The 18,027-nt window shown below is 40.4% G+C and overlaps 2 protein-coding genes across 11 annotated transcripts in view; both read left to right on the top strand.

The window, feature by feature from the left end:
• The first annotated feature begins 1,644 nt into the window (after positions 1-1,644).
• Fastkd5 (FAST kinase domains 5) lies at positions 1,645-10,172 on the top strand. 4 transcript variants are annotated; one of them, XM_015482345.2, is made up of 2 exons: positions 1,645-1,773; positions 7,043-10,172. In XM_015482345.2, exon 2 carries the CDS (start codon positions 7,094-7,096, stop codon positions 9,518-9,520), a length of 2,427 nt encoding a protein of 808 aa, XP_015337831.1. In that variant the 5' UTR covers positions 1,645-1,773; positions 7,043-7,093; the 3' UTR covers positions 9,521-10,172. The 4 variants fall into 4 exon arrangements, with proteins under 4 accessions (XP_015337831.1, XP_048667177.1, XP_015337818.1 ...); XM_048811220.1 differs by lacking the exon at positions 1,645-1,773 and adding an exon at positions 1,924-2,050; XM_015482332.2 differs by lacking the exon at positions 1,645-1,773 and adding an exon at positions 2,804-2,919.
• Positions 1,654-18,027, top strand: part of Ubox5 (U-box domain containing 5) — a 32,162-nt gene continuing 15,788 nt past the window's right edge. For 3 of the 7 annotated variants that reach the window (XM_048811228.1, XM_048811225.1, XM_048811229.1), the window contains exon 1: positions 4,117-4,229. The gene's annotated coding sequence lies outside the window, so the exon portion shown is untranslated. Of the gene's footprint in view, positions 1,774-1,917; positions 2,051-4,116; positions 4,230-7,529; positions 7,665-12,001; positions 12,066-18,027 lie in introns of those variants that run through there. The other 4 variants (XM_015482356.2, XM_048811226.1, XM_048811227.1 and 1 more) reach the window with 4 other exon arrangements.

Raw genomic sequence — 18,027 nt, 5'->3', positions numbered from 1 at the left:
AGAAGTATAGCTCAGTGATAGAGCACTCGCCTAGCATGCATGAAGCCCTGGTGTTTGATTCCCCAACACACATGGTGCACACACACATAAGTTGAAGGCTGAGAACAGATTTGCAGTTAGTGGCAAAAGGTACCCAAGCATGTGGCATAGCAGTAAGCTATCCTTTTATAATTCCTTCTGTTCTCAGAGAACCCACAATTAATACATCTTGCTGAGCCAGACGTGGTGGCACATACCTGTAATCCCAGCAACTCAGGAGGCTGATGCAGGAATCAGAAATCTGAGGCCAGCTTCAGCAACTTAACAAGATCCCATCTCAAACAAAACAAAACAACAAACAAAAAACTTTTAAAAGGGCTGGGAATGTAGATTCGTGGTAAAGCAGTCCTGGTTTAATCCCCATATTATTGAAAAAAAAAAAAAGAAAAGGAGTGCATTTTGTTATATGTAATACAACCTGACTTACAGGACTTCAATAAGTGGTTTTTTTATTTCTCATCAGACAAGAAGTATGGATGTGGGTATCACAGGTGGAAGTGGAGGTTCATCCATCATGGTGGACCTACACTTTTCTTCTTCCCACTCTCCCATTCTAACTTATTGTTTCCTCCTTGCCACAAGGTGGCTGCCCAAACCCAAGCTTTAGTTTTGTCTTGGCAGAACACTGTCAACACCCTTCCCTTTAAATCTTGTTGGCCAGAAATGAGTCACATGCTCCTCCCACTTTAAGGGAGACTGGGAAATTGAGTTTTGGCAAAGACGCGTGGGACTGGCACAATTGCCCTGGAGCAATTATGGATCACTCCCTGGGGATGGACTTCCTCTCCTTTTTGGATTCTGCTGGCAAAGCCAGAGTTGTAATCAGCAGCTAACAGTTTTCCTTGGTTTGATCTGTTGAAAGAATGCACCCTAAGCAGTGGTGCCAGTAGTCTGAGTTCCCAAATGTTCACGCCTAGGCAAAGCTCGGGAGTTGGGATGCCATGCTTGCTCCTCCTTGCAAGGCTATGTCTTCTCTACATTTGTTTTGTCTCCCTTGCAAGTTGGTGCCCTGGAGGGAGCATGCTTTCTCAGATCTCTTTCACAGCACTTAAGATGACTGAATCAGTAGCTCGGGCACTGACAAGATACAAAGAACCTGATCAGCTGCTCTCAAGTGCCCTCAGGAATGGCAGTCTGGGGCCAGGCCCTCCTGACAAGTAGAGGCTTTGTAGAGTTTCTTTCTTGCCTCAGATTTGTGCCCAAATCGATTCAGGTATGAGACCCTTATTAAGGGAAGTGTAAGATCACCTGGGTTCAAGTTTTAGCTCTTCAACAGCTCCTCGTCTCTCCATCACTAAGTCTTCTCTTGAGAGCACTTTGCAGATACATTTCTATTATAAATGCCCTATTACCCGCATTGTACAGATGAGACACTAAGAGTTTACGTGAATTCCCCAAGGCCATAAAACCCTGAACGAGGTCCTGAGAGTCGAAACTGACTATGCTGCTCAATTACTTCCAGAGCGATTCATTCGGGGAAGTATTTTCCCTCTGCAGGTCTTAGATTCCCTCATTCTCCTCGTCAAAAACCTCCAGTGAAAAATGTCCTTGGAAAACGCTGACAGAGGTTTTTGAGCCTCAGCCGCACCCGTCGCTCGCGCAGCAGGCGGAAGTAGCAGGCAGTTGGCCGGAAGTTGGTCTGTGAGGCCGAGTGCAGTCGGAGGAGTTAGTGTGTTGCTGTGGCGGGCGGGCTTCAGAGTCTGGTGTTGCGCTGCCGGCCTTCGCCAGCTTCAGGTGAGTGGTGGCGGTGGCCCGGGAAGATGTCACGGCGGCCGCTCCGTGTGCCTGCGACCGACTTCGCTTTCGGCTGTGCCTCCTGCCCTTTAGGTCCGCCCAGGGCTTGCGTCAGTCGAGGCCCTGGTCAGCGCTTCCCGGCCAGTGCGCGGACGACTCTCAGAGGATCTCCTCTGGAGAGAACCTCGGCGACCCTCGCCACTCCGGAGTTCTTTGACCTTGGGCAGGAGACCGCAACCTTGCTTCCCCTCTGCCCGGTGAAATGGAGATCCCAACAGTACGTGCCTCCCAGAGCTGTTGTGAGAATGTAGTGAGACCTTCTGGCGTGCCTCTCATTCTCACTTGGAGATAGCAGGTTCGGGGTGGGACCTGAAATTCTGTTTCTAACCAGCTTCCAGCAGACCACGCTTCGATCAGCCAGGCCTTAGAGTATTTTGCTTAGAACTTGATTGGGGTGGGGTGAGTCTTAAGTAAGTACCAGTTTGATATATGCCTTTTTCCCATTTTAGCAGAGAGTTTCTGGCTGTGCAAGCCTAATTCAGAGTAGTAGTATTGTCCCTCCCTCTTTTCTCTCCAGGGACAGGAAATAATTGATCTGTTTTTGTGCATATCATGACAAAGCTTCTTTGACCTGACTGAGCAGGTGCCCGTATACCAGGTGCAAACCTTGGGCTTCTCAAGTGGCACTTCATTGCTTACTCAGTGTAGACCGATTGACAGTGTTTCATCCTGTGGAGATCATAGCTCAATGCTTTAGTATCAACAATGGCTGGTGTTTTTGTGCTCCAGTCATGTTTTCTGCAGTTTGGACACACTGTTAAGTAGTAACAGCTGGCTTTGTGCTTAATAGCCCTGAATGGCCTTGAGCAATCCCGTGAATGATTTACTCCTGCCTGGTGGACCAAAATAAAATATGAAAACACTGCTGTATCATACAGCTGAGAGAGTGTCCTGAATAATGCAAGACTGATATTCGTTTGTCTGTGTGGTTTTCTTTTCTGTTTAGTGTTTTTTTTTTTTCCTGATCTCTAACAAGGCCTTGCCATTCATCATGTAAATAAGTCAAGTTTGATATAAAAGAATTTTGAAGTTCCTCATTTGCCTGACTAAAAAGCATAAGCAAAACATTGCAAATTGGAAAACCAGGTAAGACCAAGCATGCACTAACAGTAATAGGTACTCAGACCATTTACTTGGGAATTTTCTTTCATGACTTTGTGGGTACTTCTTTTTACATGCCTTGATTTCATCTTTTCTCTGGTGGACACAAATGTCTGTTCTTTGTTGTTATATGGAGAGATTTCTTTTCTTTCTTTCTTTCTTTTTTTTTCTTTTTTAAGTCCATTCATAAAACTTTTATTCCACTTACATGAGGAGAGATTTTCTAAAAATAGGGTCTTATGAAATTCTTTGAAAGAAGTGACTCTGACAAGATCATCTGCAGCTTTGTCAGACTATCTCTACCCACACCCTTCTTGCCATTCTGATAGAAGAGTGGTGGTATCTTAGAAAGCCAGGGAGGGCTATAAAGGGCAAAAAGGTTTCACAGATGATTTGATGTGCTAATGTCTCTCCTATAAGCACTAGAACAAAAAGGAGGGGATGTGTTGCTAGACTTGATTTTGATTTGGCTTATCTTAGTGGATGATACTTAACCTTAACCTAGACACCTTCTTCGCCCTAACTCTTAACCTTCTTTGTACTAGTAGACCCTTCTCTTGTAGGCCTTGCTCCTGTACGAAAACAGAAGTGCAGAAAAGTCTGGCTCAGTTAATATCCTCCTTAACAGCTGAGTGTGTTTACTATCTACCTGTAAGCCCTGACTGGGAGCTTTTAAAGCTTTGGAGGCTCTCAGCAGTAGGATTCACCTAGAGAAAGTTAATTCTTTGCTTTTTGGTTGCTCAACAAATTATTTGCTGAGACAAAAATGGGGTTGGTGGCTGGGAATGTAGCTCAGTGGTAGAATATGTCTCTAGCATGCGTGAAGCCCTGGATTCAATTCCTAGCATTAGGGGAAAAAAATTTTTTTTAAAGGTGATGGTGGTGGCATTGGAGTATTCATTATTTATGGTGATTTTATTGGTACTTAGGAAGATCTTTTCCTTTCTAGGAAAAGAATGAGAATTGATGGACTGGGGTTGTGGCTCAGCAGTATGATGCTTGCCTAGCACATGTGAGGTGCTGGCTTTGATCCTCAGCACCACATAAAAATAAATAAATAAAATAAAGGTATTGTGTTCAACTACAATTTAAAAAAATATATTTAAAAAAAATAATGAGAACTGAGGGGTGAGATCTGGCAACTGGTAAACTGTATATGCTGAGAGTGTCATATATTTAATCTACAGTTAGCTTGGCTGCCTTCTTCTACCTGGCTCCCTTTTTCTAACTTCTCGACCATAGTTTAAAATGAAGCTCTTTGGCCTTGCTCAGACTTGTACCTGGAAGATGGAAAGGTAAGATTCCTCACCTTTGTAAAATCACATCATTCAGGGTGGTTTGGGCAGTGCCTTTTGGAAATGTCAGGGTCTAAGGGTCTCTAACGATCCACTCTAATTCAGTATGACTCCTAAAGAAGAGATGAGGGGCTGGGGTTGTAGCTCAGTGGTAGAGCTCTTGCCTAGCATGTCTGAGGCACTGGGTTCGATTCTCAGCACTACATATAAATAAATGAATAAAATAAATGTCTAGCAACATCTAAAAAAAATTAAAAAAAAAAAAGGAGATGAAGCCACATACAGTGGCATATACCTGTAATTCCAGTGACTCAGGAGGCTGAGGAAAGAGGATTGCAAGTTTGGGGCCAGGCTTGGCAATTTAACAAGATCCTATCTAAAAACAACAACAACAAAAAACACTAAAAGGGCTGGGGTAAAGTGCCCTAATACTGGGAAAAAAGACTGTTTTAGGTGATGGCACTCATTTGTGTAAAATGAACTATTCACTCTGTTGAATATTTGTGTGCACTTGAGTCTGTCACAAACATATCATGCAAACCAGCCTCTTCCTACTGGATGGACATTTGACTTGTTTTCAGTTTTTATATGGATATTTTGTTAAAAATCAAAAAGAGAAAGTTTTTTTTTTTTTTTTTAAAGTTATGTCTATGAAGGATCTCTGAAGAATTCAGATGAGATGAAGGACTATAGATTTAATGTGTATAACTTTTAGTTTCATACTGTGTTGGACTAAATTTAAATTCCAGGTCTCAAGCAGGTTTTCTTAAAGGCCCTGTTCTGTCAACTAGAGCGTTCTATTACCTGTTTTGTCTTTTATTTCCTTCATGCCTGTGCTACCCTGTTGAGATTCTTAGTGACTATTTTAAGGCATATAAATCCTCTTTTTTTTTTTTCCTGGTGGTGCTGGAGATTGAACTCAATTCCTCACGCATGCTAAGCATGTGCTTTATCACTGAGCTACATCCCCAGTCCTTTTTATTTTTTGAGACGGGGTCTTGCTAAGTTGCTTAAGGCTGCTCTTAGTTGCTGAGGCGGGCTTTGAACTCATGATCCTCCTGCCTCAGCCTCCTGAGTTTCTGGGATTATAGGCATGCCCCACCACCCCAGCACCTATGGACCATTTTTGCCTACCAAGATTCAACCTAGAGTCAGATGCTATAGATTCAGATTTGGCAGTCTACCTCTTGAAGTCCTAAATTCTGCTTGAAGAAGCCATAGTACTGCAAACAACAACAACAACAAAACAAAGCCCAAACCAATAAAACAGCAGCCAATTGTATAAAGATGTACTGTGAAAGATTTCTGCTATAGTTCACAAAGAAAGAAATTAAATACATTTCTGCCACCAAGAGAAGCCTGTGTAGTTTGCCTACCAGAATAGCCACTGGCCTGCCTTATAGTTGTGGTTCTTATGCTATGGGCTCTGGAAGAAAGGACCTGACAGCAGAATTGGGCAGACATTTCAGAAAGTCATTCTGACCCCCTGAGAGCCCTTGTGGAATTTTCTGCAACCCTTGTGGAATAGCCTTATGTGCTCCATGAGTTGGCAGCTCAGATCTCAGTTTTTGCTTATTAGGCTTTGGCACCTAAGTGGAAAGAAAGAATAACTATTAAGGAATGCAAGAGTATGGCAGAGTCAGTTTCATAGCCTCTATGATTTCTGCCATGGGAGAAAAATGAAAATTGTACTGTTTACAGGCAGAGTAAGGATATAATCAGCACTTGATTCAGTACTTGTCTCAGTAGAAGCGTTGCTAATCTGCTTTCATCATAGGAAAGCTGCACTGCTCCCCCACATGGTAGCCAGGTAGTATGGTAAAATGATGTTCCCTGAACTCTAAGCCCTGCTTAGAGTTCACCTCTGAATTGACAGAAAGCGCCTTGGTCTTCTGCTTTACTCCATGAGCACAAGTGAGCTAGTTTCCTTCCTTCCTTCTTTTCCTTCATTTTTTTTCTTTTTTAATAGTACTGGGAAATGAACCCAGGGCCTCACAGTTAGGGAAGTGCTCTGCCACTGAATCACTCCTAGCTCAACATGAATTTCTGAATATACTTCCTGGTTGAACAACTACTTTGCACTGGTGATTCAGATTCTCTTACAAGCCCCCTGGTGCTTAGCACAGTGGCCCATGGATTGAAGGTTTGAAGCCAGCCTGAACAAAGTAGTGAGACCCTGTCTCAAAAAGGGCTGGAGATGTAGCACAGCACAGTGGTAGAGTACTCCTTGATTCAGGCTCTAGAACTAAAAATATCCTTCTGGAGATAACAGTCACCATCTTCTGAAAGGTATAGGCATAGTGTTAGAATAACAGAATTTTGTAATTAAAAGTTTGTATTATAAGAATTGGGAGTGTTATTTTGTGTATAAGTTAAATCTTATACCAAATCCCACTTTTTCCTTTATGCATGGCAGTTTTTATAAACTTTCTGTTCTCCAAGTGTGATCTTTCTGTGTTGATATTAAAGAGATGGAATGATTGCTTACTTTCACTCCCAGCTTTCTATTGAGTATTAGTAGAGCACCTGTCTTCTCTAGTTGTCACTGCTTCTCTTCTGAAAGGAAGAAAGTGTGGACTGAACAGCAGTCTAGGAACTACTCTGTGGATACCCTGGGTTTGGGGTTTTTCTGTGCCTTTATACAAGGTACACAGTTTATCTTTGATAACATTCTGTTTTGTCGTTTGGGCATTCACTAGCAGTAGACTAACTTGAGTGGATAACAGTGTGGTTTGACTCTATTTCTTATAATGTATAAATTTTGGTTATGTGATAGGTGGAAGCCACTCATTCTTCATCTACCCTTTTTTCAGTATCTGGCACCAATTCGGGCTGAGTCATTTGTGATCCGTGACTCTTGTGATATGCCGAAGATTCCAGGCAGTTTCTGTGGAACATCTCCCCATCGAGCTCTAATCAAGCATCATATAAACAAGAAATTGTTTGGTCAAACCTGTGAGGACTGTGCTCTGACTGCCAAAAAGATCAGTACTGACATCAGAATGGCAGCTACTCTCAAATTATTAAAACCTTTAAAATATCAAGCATTTCGCGATTCTTTTGCCTACAGTGCCACCCAAAGTGTGGCATATTGGAATATGGGAAGCAATATACGGCATAGGGGACAGGCCCCTCCTGAGCGTAGTAGTTCCTGCCATCCTGCCAGAAAAGTTAAGAACGTTGGTAGTGCCACCTTTTCTCAGAGGGTCTTCACAATCAGCAGTGCCTTTCTGGGTTTGGAATTCAGCAAAGCTTCTACCTCTAAAGCCAGGAAGTTGCAGCTGGACTCACCCAGAACTATGAAAATTGATGAAGAGGATGTAGAAGTTTTTGATTCCTTTGAAGGCACCCGAGTTTTCCTACAGCTAAGGCCAGAATACCAGCTTCACAGCTATAACAGATCTGAGACTTGTCAGCCCCTCTCTGTTTCAGAAGGTGAACTAATTTTGCACAAAGTCACAGTTTATCAAAGTAACCTTCAACCTCAAATCATTGCTGATTATTTTTGTAAGCTGAGCTCTTTGCCTACTGAACAGCATCCTGTTTTGCTGACAAGTACCAGCTTTGCTCTGCTCTGCCAATTGAGTGTGAAAAATATACAAGTCTTTGATATTCCAGATCTAATCAGTATTTTGAAAGCCTTTGTTAGTTTAGGAATTCCTCACTCTCATTCAATGCTAGATGTGTATGAAACCAGGTTTTGTCAACAGGTATGGGAGATGAGTCTGAATCAGCTTCTCTTGGTGGCTGATCTCTGGCGGTGCTTAGGTCTCAGAGTACCTCAGTTTTTAAAAATTTTTTTTAGTTACCTTAATTTGCACTGGAAAGATCTATCCTTGTCCCAGCTGATTCACTTAATTTATATTATAGGTGAAAGTCGACAGGTGCCTCAGGACCTAATGCAAAAACTGGAATCATTGATCCTTAAGTATATAGATTTGATCAACTTAGAGGAGGTTGGTACAATCTGTTTGGGATTCTTTAAGTCAAGTAGTAGTCTCTCTGAATTTGTAATGCGGAAACTTGGAGATTTGGCTTGTGCTGACATGGAGCATTTGAGTAGTCATGCCTTAGTGCATATTCTTAAAATGTTCAGATTCACTCATGTGGATCATGTAAATTTCATGAAGCGCTTTGGAGAGATAGCTCCTCAGCGAATTCCTTCCCTGGGGGTTCAGGGTGTTATGCACCTGACTCTTGCCTGCTCAGCTTTACACTTTCTGGATGAAGGAGTAATGAATGCCGTGGCTGCTTCTTTGCCTCCTAGAGTAGTGCACTGTCGCAGTAAAGATATTGCCAAAATTCTATGGTCATTTGGAACTCTGAATTATAAGCCACCCAACACAGAAGAATTTTATTCTAGCCTGATCAACGAAATTCACAGAAAGATGCCTGAATTCAACCAATATCCAGAACACCTGCTCACCTGCCTGCTGGGTCTGGCATTTTCGGAGTACTTTCTAATAGAGCTTATTGATTTTGCTTTGAGTCCAGGGTTTGTCAAGCTAGCTCAGGAGAGAAGTAAATTTGAACTCACCAAGGAACTGTATACTCTTGATGGTACAGTTGGTGTTGAGTGTCCAGATTATAGAGGCAGTCGTCTTAGTTCTTACCTTCAGCAAGAGGCATCTGCTAAGCTTTGGAATTTAGCAAGGAAAGATATGAACTCAAAGCCTGAATTCCTAGAAGCTCTCTCTTTACTTGAGACCATGTTGGGCGGCCCCCAGTACATCAAGCACCATATGATTTTGCCTCATACTCGGTCTTCTGACTTAGAGGTCCAGCTTGACATTAACATGAAGCCATTACCATTTAATAAAGAAGCCATACCAGCTGACGATGTAGCCAAATTAAGGCTTAAGCATGTAGGAGTCAGCCTTACAGATAATTTGATGAATCAGTTGCTGAAAGGGAAAGCAAGAGGGCATTTCCAGGGGAACAATGAGTCAGAGACTTTGCAGCAGCCTGTAAAGTCAGAGAAAGAATCCTTGGGGAACTTCCTTTCCAATATGGCAGGTAGATTGGGAGCTGTGGAGATGGCTGGCCTGCATCCCTCAGCCCATGTGCAGGCCCCACCAGTGAAGCTGGCTATTCAGTTGACGAACAGGAACCAATATTGCTATGGTTCCAGGGATCTGCTTGGACTGCACAATATGAAGAGGCGGCAGCTGGTTCGGCTTGGGTACCATGTGGTAGAATTATCCTACTGGGAATGGCTCCCACTACTAAAACGAACACGCTTAGAGAAGCTGGCTTTCCTCCATGAGAAAGTGTTCACTTCTGTTCTTTAAAGGGCTTTCATGGGTATTTGTACTCTAAACTGTTGGTGTACAGGTTGAGCATCCCCAATTTGAAAATCAAAAACGTTCCAGAATCTGGAACTTTTGAGTACCACGATGACATTCACTTTGGATTTTAGACTTTTGGATTAGGGATATTCAAATGGTAGTCTATGCAGATATTTCTTAATCTGAAGCATGAAGCAACTCAAAGTCTTTCTTGTCTCAAGCTTTTTTTTTTTTTTTTTTAACTAGGAACTGAGCCAGAGGCGCCACATTCCTACCCTTTTTGTTGTTGTTGTTTTGAGACAGGGTCTTGCTAAGTTGCTTAGGACCTCTCTAAGTTGATGAGGCTAGCTTTAAACTTGCTATTTTCCTGCCTCAGCCTCCCCAGCCACTGGGAATACGGGTGTGCGCCGCTGTGCCCAGCCTGGTCCCGAGCATTTTGAATAAAATCATACTTAATTTATACAGCAAAATAATTATAAAAGCCAGAATGTAAATTTAGTAATAAAATCATCTGTTGAAGAGAATCATGGTGTTATTTGTTACAGATTGAAGCTAATATATGTTAACTGTGAATTAATTGTGACCTGTAGCAGTAATAAGTTATTGCTAATTTGTGCATATTACTCTTAGTAAGTAATAAACATCTTAAAATGTCCATGGTCTAGTAATTCCTATTACAGTTTTTATTTCCTTCTTTCTTTCTTTTTTTTTTAATATATTTTTTAGTTGTAAGTGGACACAATACCTTTATTTTATTTTTGTATGGTGCACAGGATTGAACCCAGTGCCTCAAGCATGCCTGGCGAGTGCTCTACATCTCAGCCACAACCCCAGCCCTCCTGTTGCACTTTGTTTACTAGCCTTATGTCTCAATTATTTTAAGCTTTTAGAATAAAAATTTAGGTATTGTCTAAAGCCAATTTTTATAAAAGTAGTTATCATATTCTTTGTTTTAAAGAAGAATCACAGCTTTACTTACATTTCAGGACTTTACCTCTGTGTGTGTTCTTCACAGTCTAAAATGAAAGTTCTCGTTTTTGTTTTAGATTTGATTGGTTATCTTTAGTTGCTTGTTCTTCCAATTTCAGAATTGGAGTTAATATCTTCTTCTTAGCTCCCTATTCCACATTTCTACACTTCTTGCATAAACTCTTCTCTCCAGGCTTCCCATATTTTCTTCTTAAAATTGGATCTAGAAAAATAGAATTATATAAGAGCCTAAGAGGCCAGTAGTTCCCAAATCTGATGAATGTTTTTCATGGCAAGTAGCCCAGATGGGAAGAAAATGAGTTACCTTTCAAATCAGGTAGTCCCATAGACAGGTTTTGTTGATTCCTTTTTGCTTATACTAGAGTCACCAACATAGAGATTTTCTGTGTAAATAACAATATAAGTAATTTTAGTGAACACTTGGGGTCTGTGAAAATTTCTTTCGAAAGGGATCACTATGGACTACAGATGTAGTTCAGTGGTAGATTGCTTGCCTTCCATGTATGAGGTTTGATTCCCCCACACTGCAAAAGAAAGAGGGGATCCTTCCTCCTATTGTTAAGGTCTCTCAAAGGTCACTCTTCAGAGAAGATTTCTCACTCTGTCCAACATCACTTCAGTCTTTTTTTCATTTTTTTTCCATATTGATGATTCAACCCAGGGGCATTTTACCACTGAGCTATATCCCCAGCCCTTGTTATTTTTGAGAAAGGGCCTCAGTTACTGAGGCTGGCCTCAAACTTGGGATGCTCCTATTTCAGCTTCCCAAGTAGTTGGATCATAGGCATGCCCTCATACCCAGCTCCATTGGCCTTTGATCATGATCTGTCAAACATGCTATTTTGCTTCATTCAGTTATTAGCTCACATTGTTTTTTTTTGTTGTTGTTGTTATTGTTGTTATTGTTTGGATCCTTTAGAATTTTCTGTATATCAGCTCATGTTGTCTGAACATAGAGATAGCTTTATGTTTCTCTTTTCACTTTGGATTTCTTTTTCTTGCCTGATTGCTTTGGCAGGAACTTCTAGTAAGATAAAGAATAGAATTGGTGAAAGTAGATATCTTGTATTGTTCCTTGAATGTTTTCAATCTTTCACGAATTATTTTTTTTAATATTTATTTTTTAGCTTTAGGTGGACACAGTATCTTTATTTTATTTTTTATGTAGTGCTGAGGATCGAACCCAGTGCCTCACGCATGCCAGGCGAGTGTGCTACTACTTGAGCCATATCCCCAGCTCCAATTTTTACCAATTATGATGTTAGTTGTGCGTTTTTTTCATAAACCCTTTATAATGTTGAGGGAGTTCCTTTTATTTTTTGTTCCTACTTTTCTGAGTCTCTAATAAATTATTTTAGTGTGTGACCCAAATAGTACATGTGATATTTCTCTCTCTCTCACTCACTCACTCACTCACTCTCTCTCACTCTCTCTCACTAAACTATATCCCCAGTACTTGTTATTTTTCTATTTTGAGACAGGTTCTTGCTAGGTTGCCCAGGCTGGCCTTGAGCTTGTGATCCTCCTACCTCAGCTTCCTGAGTAGCTGGGATTACAGGTGTGTGTCTCTGCACTGGGTGGGACATTTCTTATACTTAAAATAATTCATTGTTTTGCTGAAGTTTGGGCTTTTTCTTGTGTGTGTGTGTATATGTGTGTGTGAACAGGGAGTGTCTGAGGATTGAATCCATGGATGCTTTACCACTGAGCTACATCCCTAGTCCTTTTTTTTTTTTTTTTTTAAATATTTATTTTTTTAGGTGTAGATGGATACAACACAATGCCTTTATTTTTATTTGGTGCTGAGGATCAAACCTGGGTCCTGCCTGTGCTAGGCAAGCGCTCTACTGCTGAGCCACAATCCCAGCCCCCATCTCTAGTCCTTTTTATTTTGAGATACAGAATTGCTGAATTGCTAAGGCTGACCTTGAATTTGGGATCCTCCTGCCTCAGTCTCCCATGTTGCTGGGATTATAGGTGTGTGCCACCATTCCCGGCTGAAGTTCAGGTTTAAGTGAACAGTTTTTATTTGTTAAATCTGGCAACCCTAAAGCATAGCATTAAGACAAGTTTTATTTGGGTGGGATGGTGGTGGTGGTGGTGCACAGAATAGACTTGAATGAATGATTGCATTTGTTAAAAATAGAGTACTATAATTGGAGATAGTTGAAAATTCAGGAGGGAGATAAGACTCGAAATTAGGTCCTGGAGAAAAGGGACCAGATTAAGGTCAGGTTGATTGTAGAGCCTGGCCACCTCACCTGAGATCCCATAGAATTTCCCTGACATTGTTATTAAGGCAATTCATTGTATATCTTGTTTTGAGTCTGAATCTTTTAAAAGAAAAACATGTCCATTTGTGCCTCATTTTGATGCTGTGGGTTGCTTAAGAGTAAAAACTGTATGCATGGGCTAAGGGTATAACTTAGTAGTAGTGTGCTTGCCTAATATGCATGGACACAGAAATGTCCATTTGTGCTGAGCATAGTGCCTCAAACATAAACCCTTAAAGGTGACTTAGGTACATGTAATATAAAATTGCAGGCATCTTTTAGACCCCTGCCTGTGTTCTAGTTCTCTCACTGGTGGGCAACAATCTTTCAGTTTAAACAACTCTAAGAAAAATGCATATAAGTCAAACTTCATGGATGGACAGGTGACTCAATTTAGAAATTATAAGAAGTATTATATGTCTTTAAAAGCTGAAGTGCCCAATTTATAAAATTGCTCACTGTGTTAGTATTCCACCCACTCTATGAGGTTAAATGCTTTTCTCTTATTTGACAGGTAATCTTCTTTTTCCCCCCTCTGTATCCTGTTTGAGCTTAGTCTTTAAAAATATGTGTATCTGCCAGAATTATTTTCCATTTCTTTTTCGTGAAACTCAAAATCAGATTGTATAATTCAGCTATGGTAACTTTTTTGTAGGCCAAAGGAAGGTGGATGCTTAAATTTTCAAAAAGTGTCATGGTCACCTTATTCTCTTCCAAATTACCCCTCCATTCTTTCCCACCCCCAGGTTCTGAACTTCAACAACAACAACAAAAGGTTTGCTTCATTTCTTTAAGCTCCAGGGCATCACAGACAACAACCTTCAGGACAGAGTGACCAACTTGTCCCAGTTTGCCTGGGACTCTCCCAGCACTGAAAGTCACACATTTTGATAATCCCTTTGGTCCTGGGTAGACCAGTACAGTTGGGCAGTTGACTTCTGACTCCTTTCTTGTTCTTTCCTTTACATTTTCCCTTCCTGAGCCTGAGTACAGAGAGGCAGGGAAGAAAGGTCTGTCCCATCTGGACATCCAGTGGCTATCAGCTGCCAAGAAATACCCAGAGCATATATTTTATGATCAGTCCTCCCTGATACCATCTGGAGACCTCAGAAATCCAGTGCATGTGTTTAACTATTTATAACAACTTTGTATGTGTGTGTGTGTGTGTGTGTGTGTGAGAGAGAGAGAGAGAGAGAGTGAGAGTGTGTGTGTGTGTGTGTGTGTGTGTGTGTTTTGGGTACTTGGGATTGTACCCGGAGTGCTTAATCCCTGAGCTACATCCCCAGCACTGTTTATTTTTTATTTTGAAACAGGGTCTTCCTAGGTTGCATAGGTCCTTGCTAAGTTCCTGAGACTGGCCTCAAACCTATGATCCTTCTGCCTCAGCCTCCCGAGTGCTGGGATTATAGGCATGGCTACCACACCTGGTTAGTACTTAGAACAATTTTAAACCCAAAAGGGGGGGAAAATCCCCCAACGTATCCCTCTAGTCTAGTAGAGTATTACATGTTTAAACTTCTGCATGCCCACCATTACCTCCCAAACTATTCATGTACACATAGTCCTAGATACAGATTTTTCACAAATATATAATTGAAATACTCCCATAAGCTCTTTCACTTGTGGGCAACCAACTGTGTGTGATAAGTTGAGACAGCTGTCTTTCATTTTAGCCAGCTCTAAGGATAATGTGAATAAGTCAAACATTTTATATGGATGAGTAAATAATTGAATTTAAAGATTTGTGTTCTTTTTCTTTGTTTTATGTATACTTTCGCATTTTTTTAATAGTCGCAGTTATTTAAATGACATGAATGATAATATCACTCAAATTTGTTTCTTATAGTGTGAACAGTGGGCTTAACTGATGTCTTAAAGGGACTTAGATATGGGTGAAGAACTTCAGGATTTCTGTGGTAATAACAGTACTTTGGGGTTGAGGGTGTAGTGCATTGGTAGAGTGCTTGCCTACTATTTTTGAGGCCCTAGGTTCTATTCCCAGCACTACCCAATAAATAAACAAAAAAGTATTTGACTTTATAAAATAAATGACTTTTTTTTTTTTTTTCTTAGTAGTACTGGTCATTGAACCCAGGGATGTTCTGCTACTGAGCCACATCCCAGTCCTCTTTATTTTGAGACAGGTTCTTGCTGAGTTGCTTAGGGCCTCCCTAAGTTGCTGAGGCTAGTTTCAAACATGTGATCCTCCTGCCTTAGCCTTTTTCCAGTCACTAGAATTGCAAGGGTGCACCACCATGCCCAGCCAATAAATGAATTCTTAATGGGTAGCACAAGGGATCCTTGTGGTGCTTGAACTGTTTTGTTATCTTGGCTATGGTATTGATTACACAAATCTACACATGGAATAAAATTGCATAGAACTGAAGAGGTAGGCCTGCACAAATGAATGCATATAAAACTGGTGAAATCTAAGTAAGATCAGTAGATTGTTATTGTTAAGTTTTCTAGTCATGGTGTTGTCTTGTAACTATGTAAGAATTACCATCAGGAAAAACTGTGTAAAAGATACTCTGTTTCTTACAACTTAACCTACAATTATCTTGAAAGGTTTAATTAAATATCTTTTAAATAATCAGTTTCTTAGTAGCTTTGAAATCCTTGTGAAATGCTCAGTAGTTCAAAAAAGAATATCCCTCTAAAAAGGGGAGAAAATGTCAAAGGAAAAATTGAGGCTACTAGCTTATTTCTAAGTAGTTTATACCTTGGTATCTTTAGGAAGCCATTTACAAAGATAATCTCTCCTATAATACAGAAAAGATAGTGGGAACACATCAGCCAGAGGAAAGGGAAACCAACTGAAGGATGAATTGCTTCTAAGTGGTTCAAAATTGTTACATCATCTAGGAGGTTAATGGCAGGCTTTTCATTAGTGTCATTTCTCTCCCTTGTTATAAGCCTTCTATGACTTCCCTCTGACCAGTAGCTTTCAAACTTATTTTTTTTTTAACAACAACCCTTAGTAAGAAATGCCTTTTATTCCTGGCATAGTGACACAAGCCTGTGATTCCAGCTACTTGCGAGATGAGGCAAAAGGAACATAAGTTTGAAACCAGCTTGGGCAACCTAGTAAGACCCTGTCTCCAAAAGGACTGAGTATGAAACTCAGTAGTAGAACACTTGCCTCTCATGTGCAGGGCCCTGGGTTCAATCCCTAGTACTACCAAAAAATCAAAATGCTTTACATCAAAACCTTGAATGAATGAATGAATGAATGAATGAATGAGTGTACATGGATATATAACTGAAACAAAAAGTTTTACAAGAAAGTATGTTTACCTTTACGTTAGTGCATACTGATATTTACTTTCTATTCTACTTAATTAAAAATATTACTGGTTATATCTCACTAATTGGAGCTCTTGGTCTTGAGTTTGGAGAAACACTACTTCATTCTACCAGATGAAGTTGTCTAAGCCCCTTGGTATATTCAGTGCCTTCCCTGCCTCCTATTCCAGCCTGTAGCTAAGTGGTGTATATTCAAACCTGGCATGCTGGTATGGCTGTAGTCCTAGCTGCTTGAAGGATAAGGTGGGATGTTTGTTCAAGTCCACCAAACTCGATACCAGCCTGGGTAACATAGTAAGACTTTGTCTCAAAATGAACAAATGACAATGTCAATGGCTTATATAGCACTTCCTAACCCTACTTTACACCATCCCTCCTTTAGGTCTTGATTCTTACTGGTCCCTCTCTGTAGGGCTTTTCCCTTTCTGTTCCTGTTCTCCCTGACTTTTATAATTGAGCATATATAGTTCATTGTACCATTAATATGTAGTACTTGTCTCTCTTCATAGTTGTTCCTGAAGCCATGTGTCCTAGTCATCCTTAGTGTTACTTTTATGACTCCATCCCTGAGTTCTGGGTATATTTTTGGCTGGTGTTTTCCATTTTTTTTTTTTTTTTTTAAATCAAGAGCCACAATAGCTGGGCACAATGGTATATGCCTGTAATCCCAGTGGCTTGGGAGGCTGAGGCCAGAGGATCACAAATTCAAAGCCAGCCTTAGCAACTTAGAGAGACTTTGTCTCAAAATTAAAAAACAAAACAAAACAAGGCTGGGGATGTGACTCAGTGCTTAAGGACCCCTGGGTTCAATCCCTGGTACCAAGAAGAAGGCGGGGGGAGGGGGGGGGCACAATAAAGAACGTTTTACATGGATTTGCATATATTTGTACAAACCTGAAACAGGTTTCATGATGTAAGACCCATTCACTATGCATTTTTAAATATATATTTGGTTGTTGATGGGCCTTCCTGCCTGCCTTCCTTTTTTTTTTTTTCTTTTCTCTTCTTCTCTTTCGCTGAGAATCAAACCCAATGCCTCACACATGCTAGGCAAACGTTCTACCACTGAGCTACAACCCCAGTCTTCCCTATGCATTTTGATATTTTGTATTTTACATTTTTTCTTCAATCTGCAACTTGATTTCAAAAATCACAAGTTGAAACGCATTGAGTTAGTCCATTCTTCCCCATTCTCAATGTAATTTGCAGAAAGTTGTCATAAACCTTTATATTCTATAATCTGTTAGGAAGAGGTGTGGATTGCCCCAAGACAGAACTGCTTATTTCATTTTTCCTTACTTCCCCCAACAGGAAGACAGAGAGAGAATATTTATTGTAGTTGGTTAGTTGGTTGGTTGGTTTTGTTACTGGGGATAGAACCCAGCAGCACTTACCATTGAACTATATCTCCAGCCTTTTTATTTTCATTTTATTTTAAGAAAGGTTCTTAGTAAGTTGTTGAGGCTGGCCTTGAATTTACAATCCTCTTGCCTCAGCCTCCTGAGTCCACTAGGACTAATGTGTGCATCACCATGCCCAGCTATAGTAATTTTTTAATACTAAAAATTTATAAACAACATAAGTAGTAGGGAAGGGGATAAATACACTTTAGTCATACAAATAAATACACTTTTAGTCATATACAGTTGAATACTGCAAAGTTAAAATGAATAAACTTGGTAAAAAAATTTCAAAATAAAAAACTTTAAAAATAGTAATGCTTAATGGAAAAGCAAGTTGTAAGATGACAGGCACAGTAGAATATCATTAAGATACATTAAAATACATACAATTATGATGGATACATGCGTACCTACATGATTTGAATAACAACTTTAGATAGATAGAGCTTACTTGGTAAAAAATTTTGATTTTTACACTGAAATCAGACAAAAACATGGCAAAATATTAACACTTGCTAAAGCTAGTGGTGGGTTCAAG

Source organism: Marmota marmota, unplaced genomic scaffold (assembly GCF_001458135.2).
Source record: "Marmota marmota marmota unplaced genomic scaffold, marMar, whole genome shotgun sequence".
Taxonomy (NCBI): Eukaryota; Metazoa; Chordata; class Mammalia; order Rodentia; family Sciuridae; genus Marmota; species Marmota marmota.
This window is presented reverse-complemented; position numbering and strand designations above follow the sequence as displayed.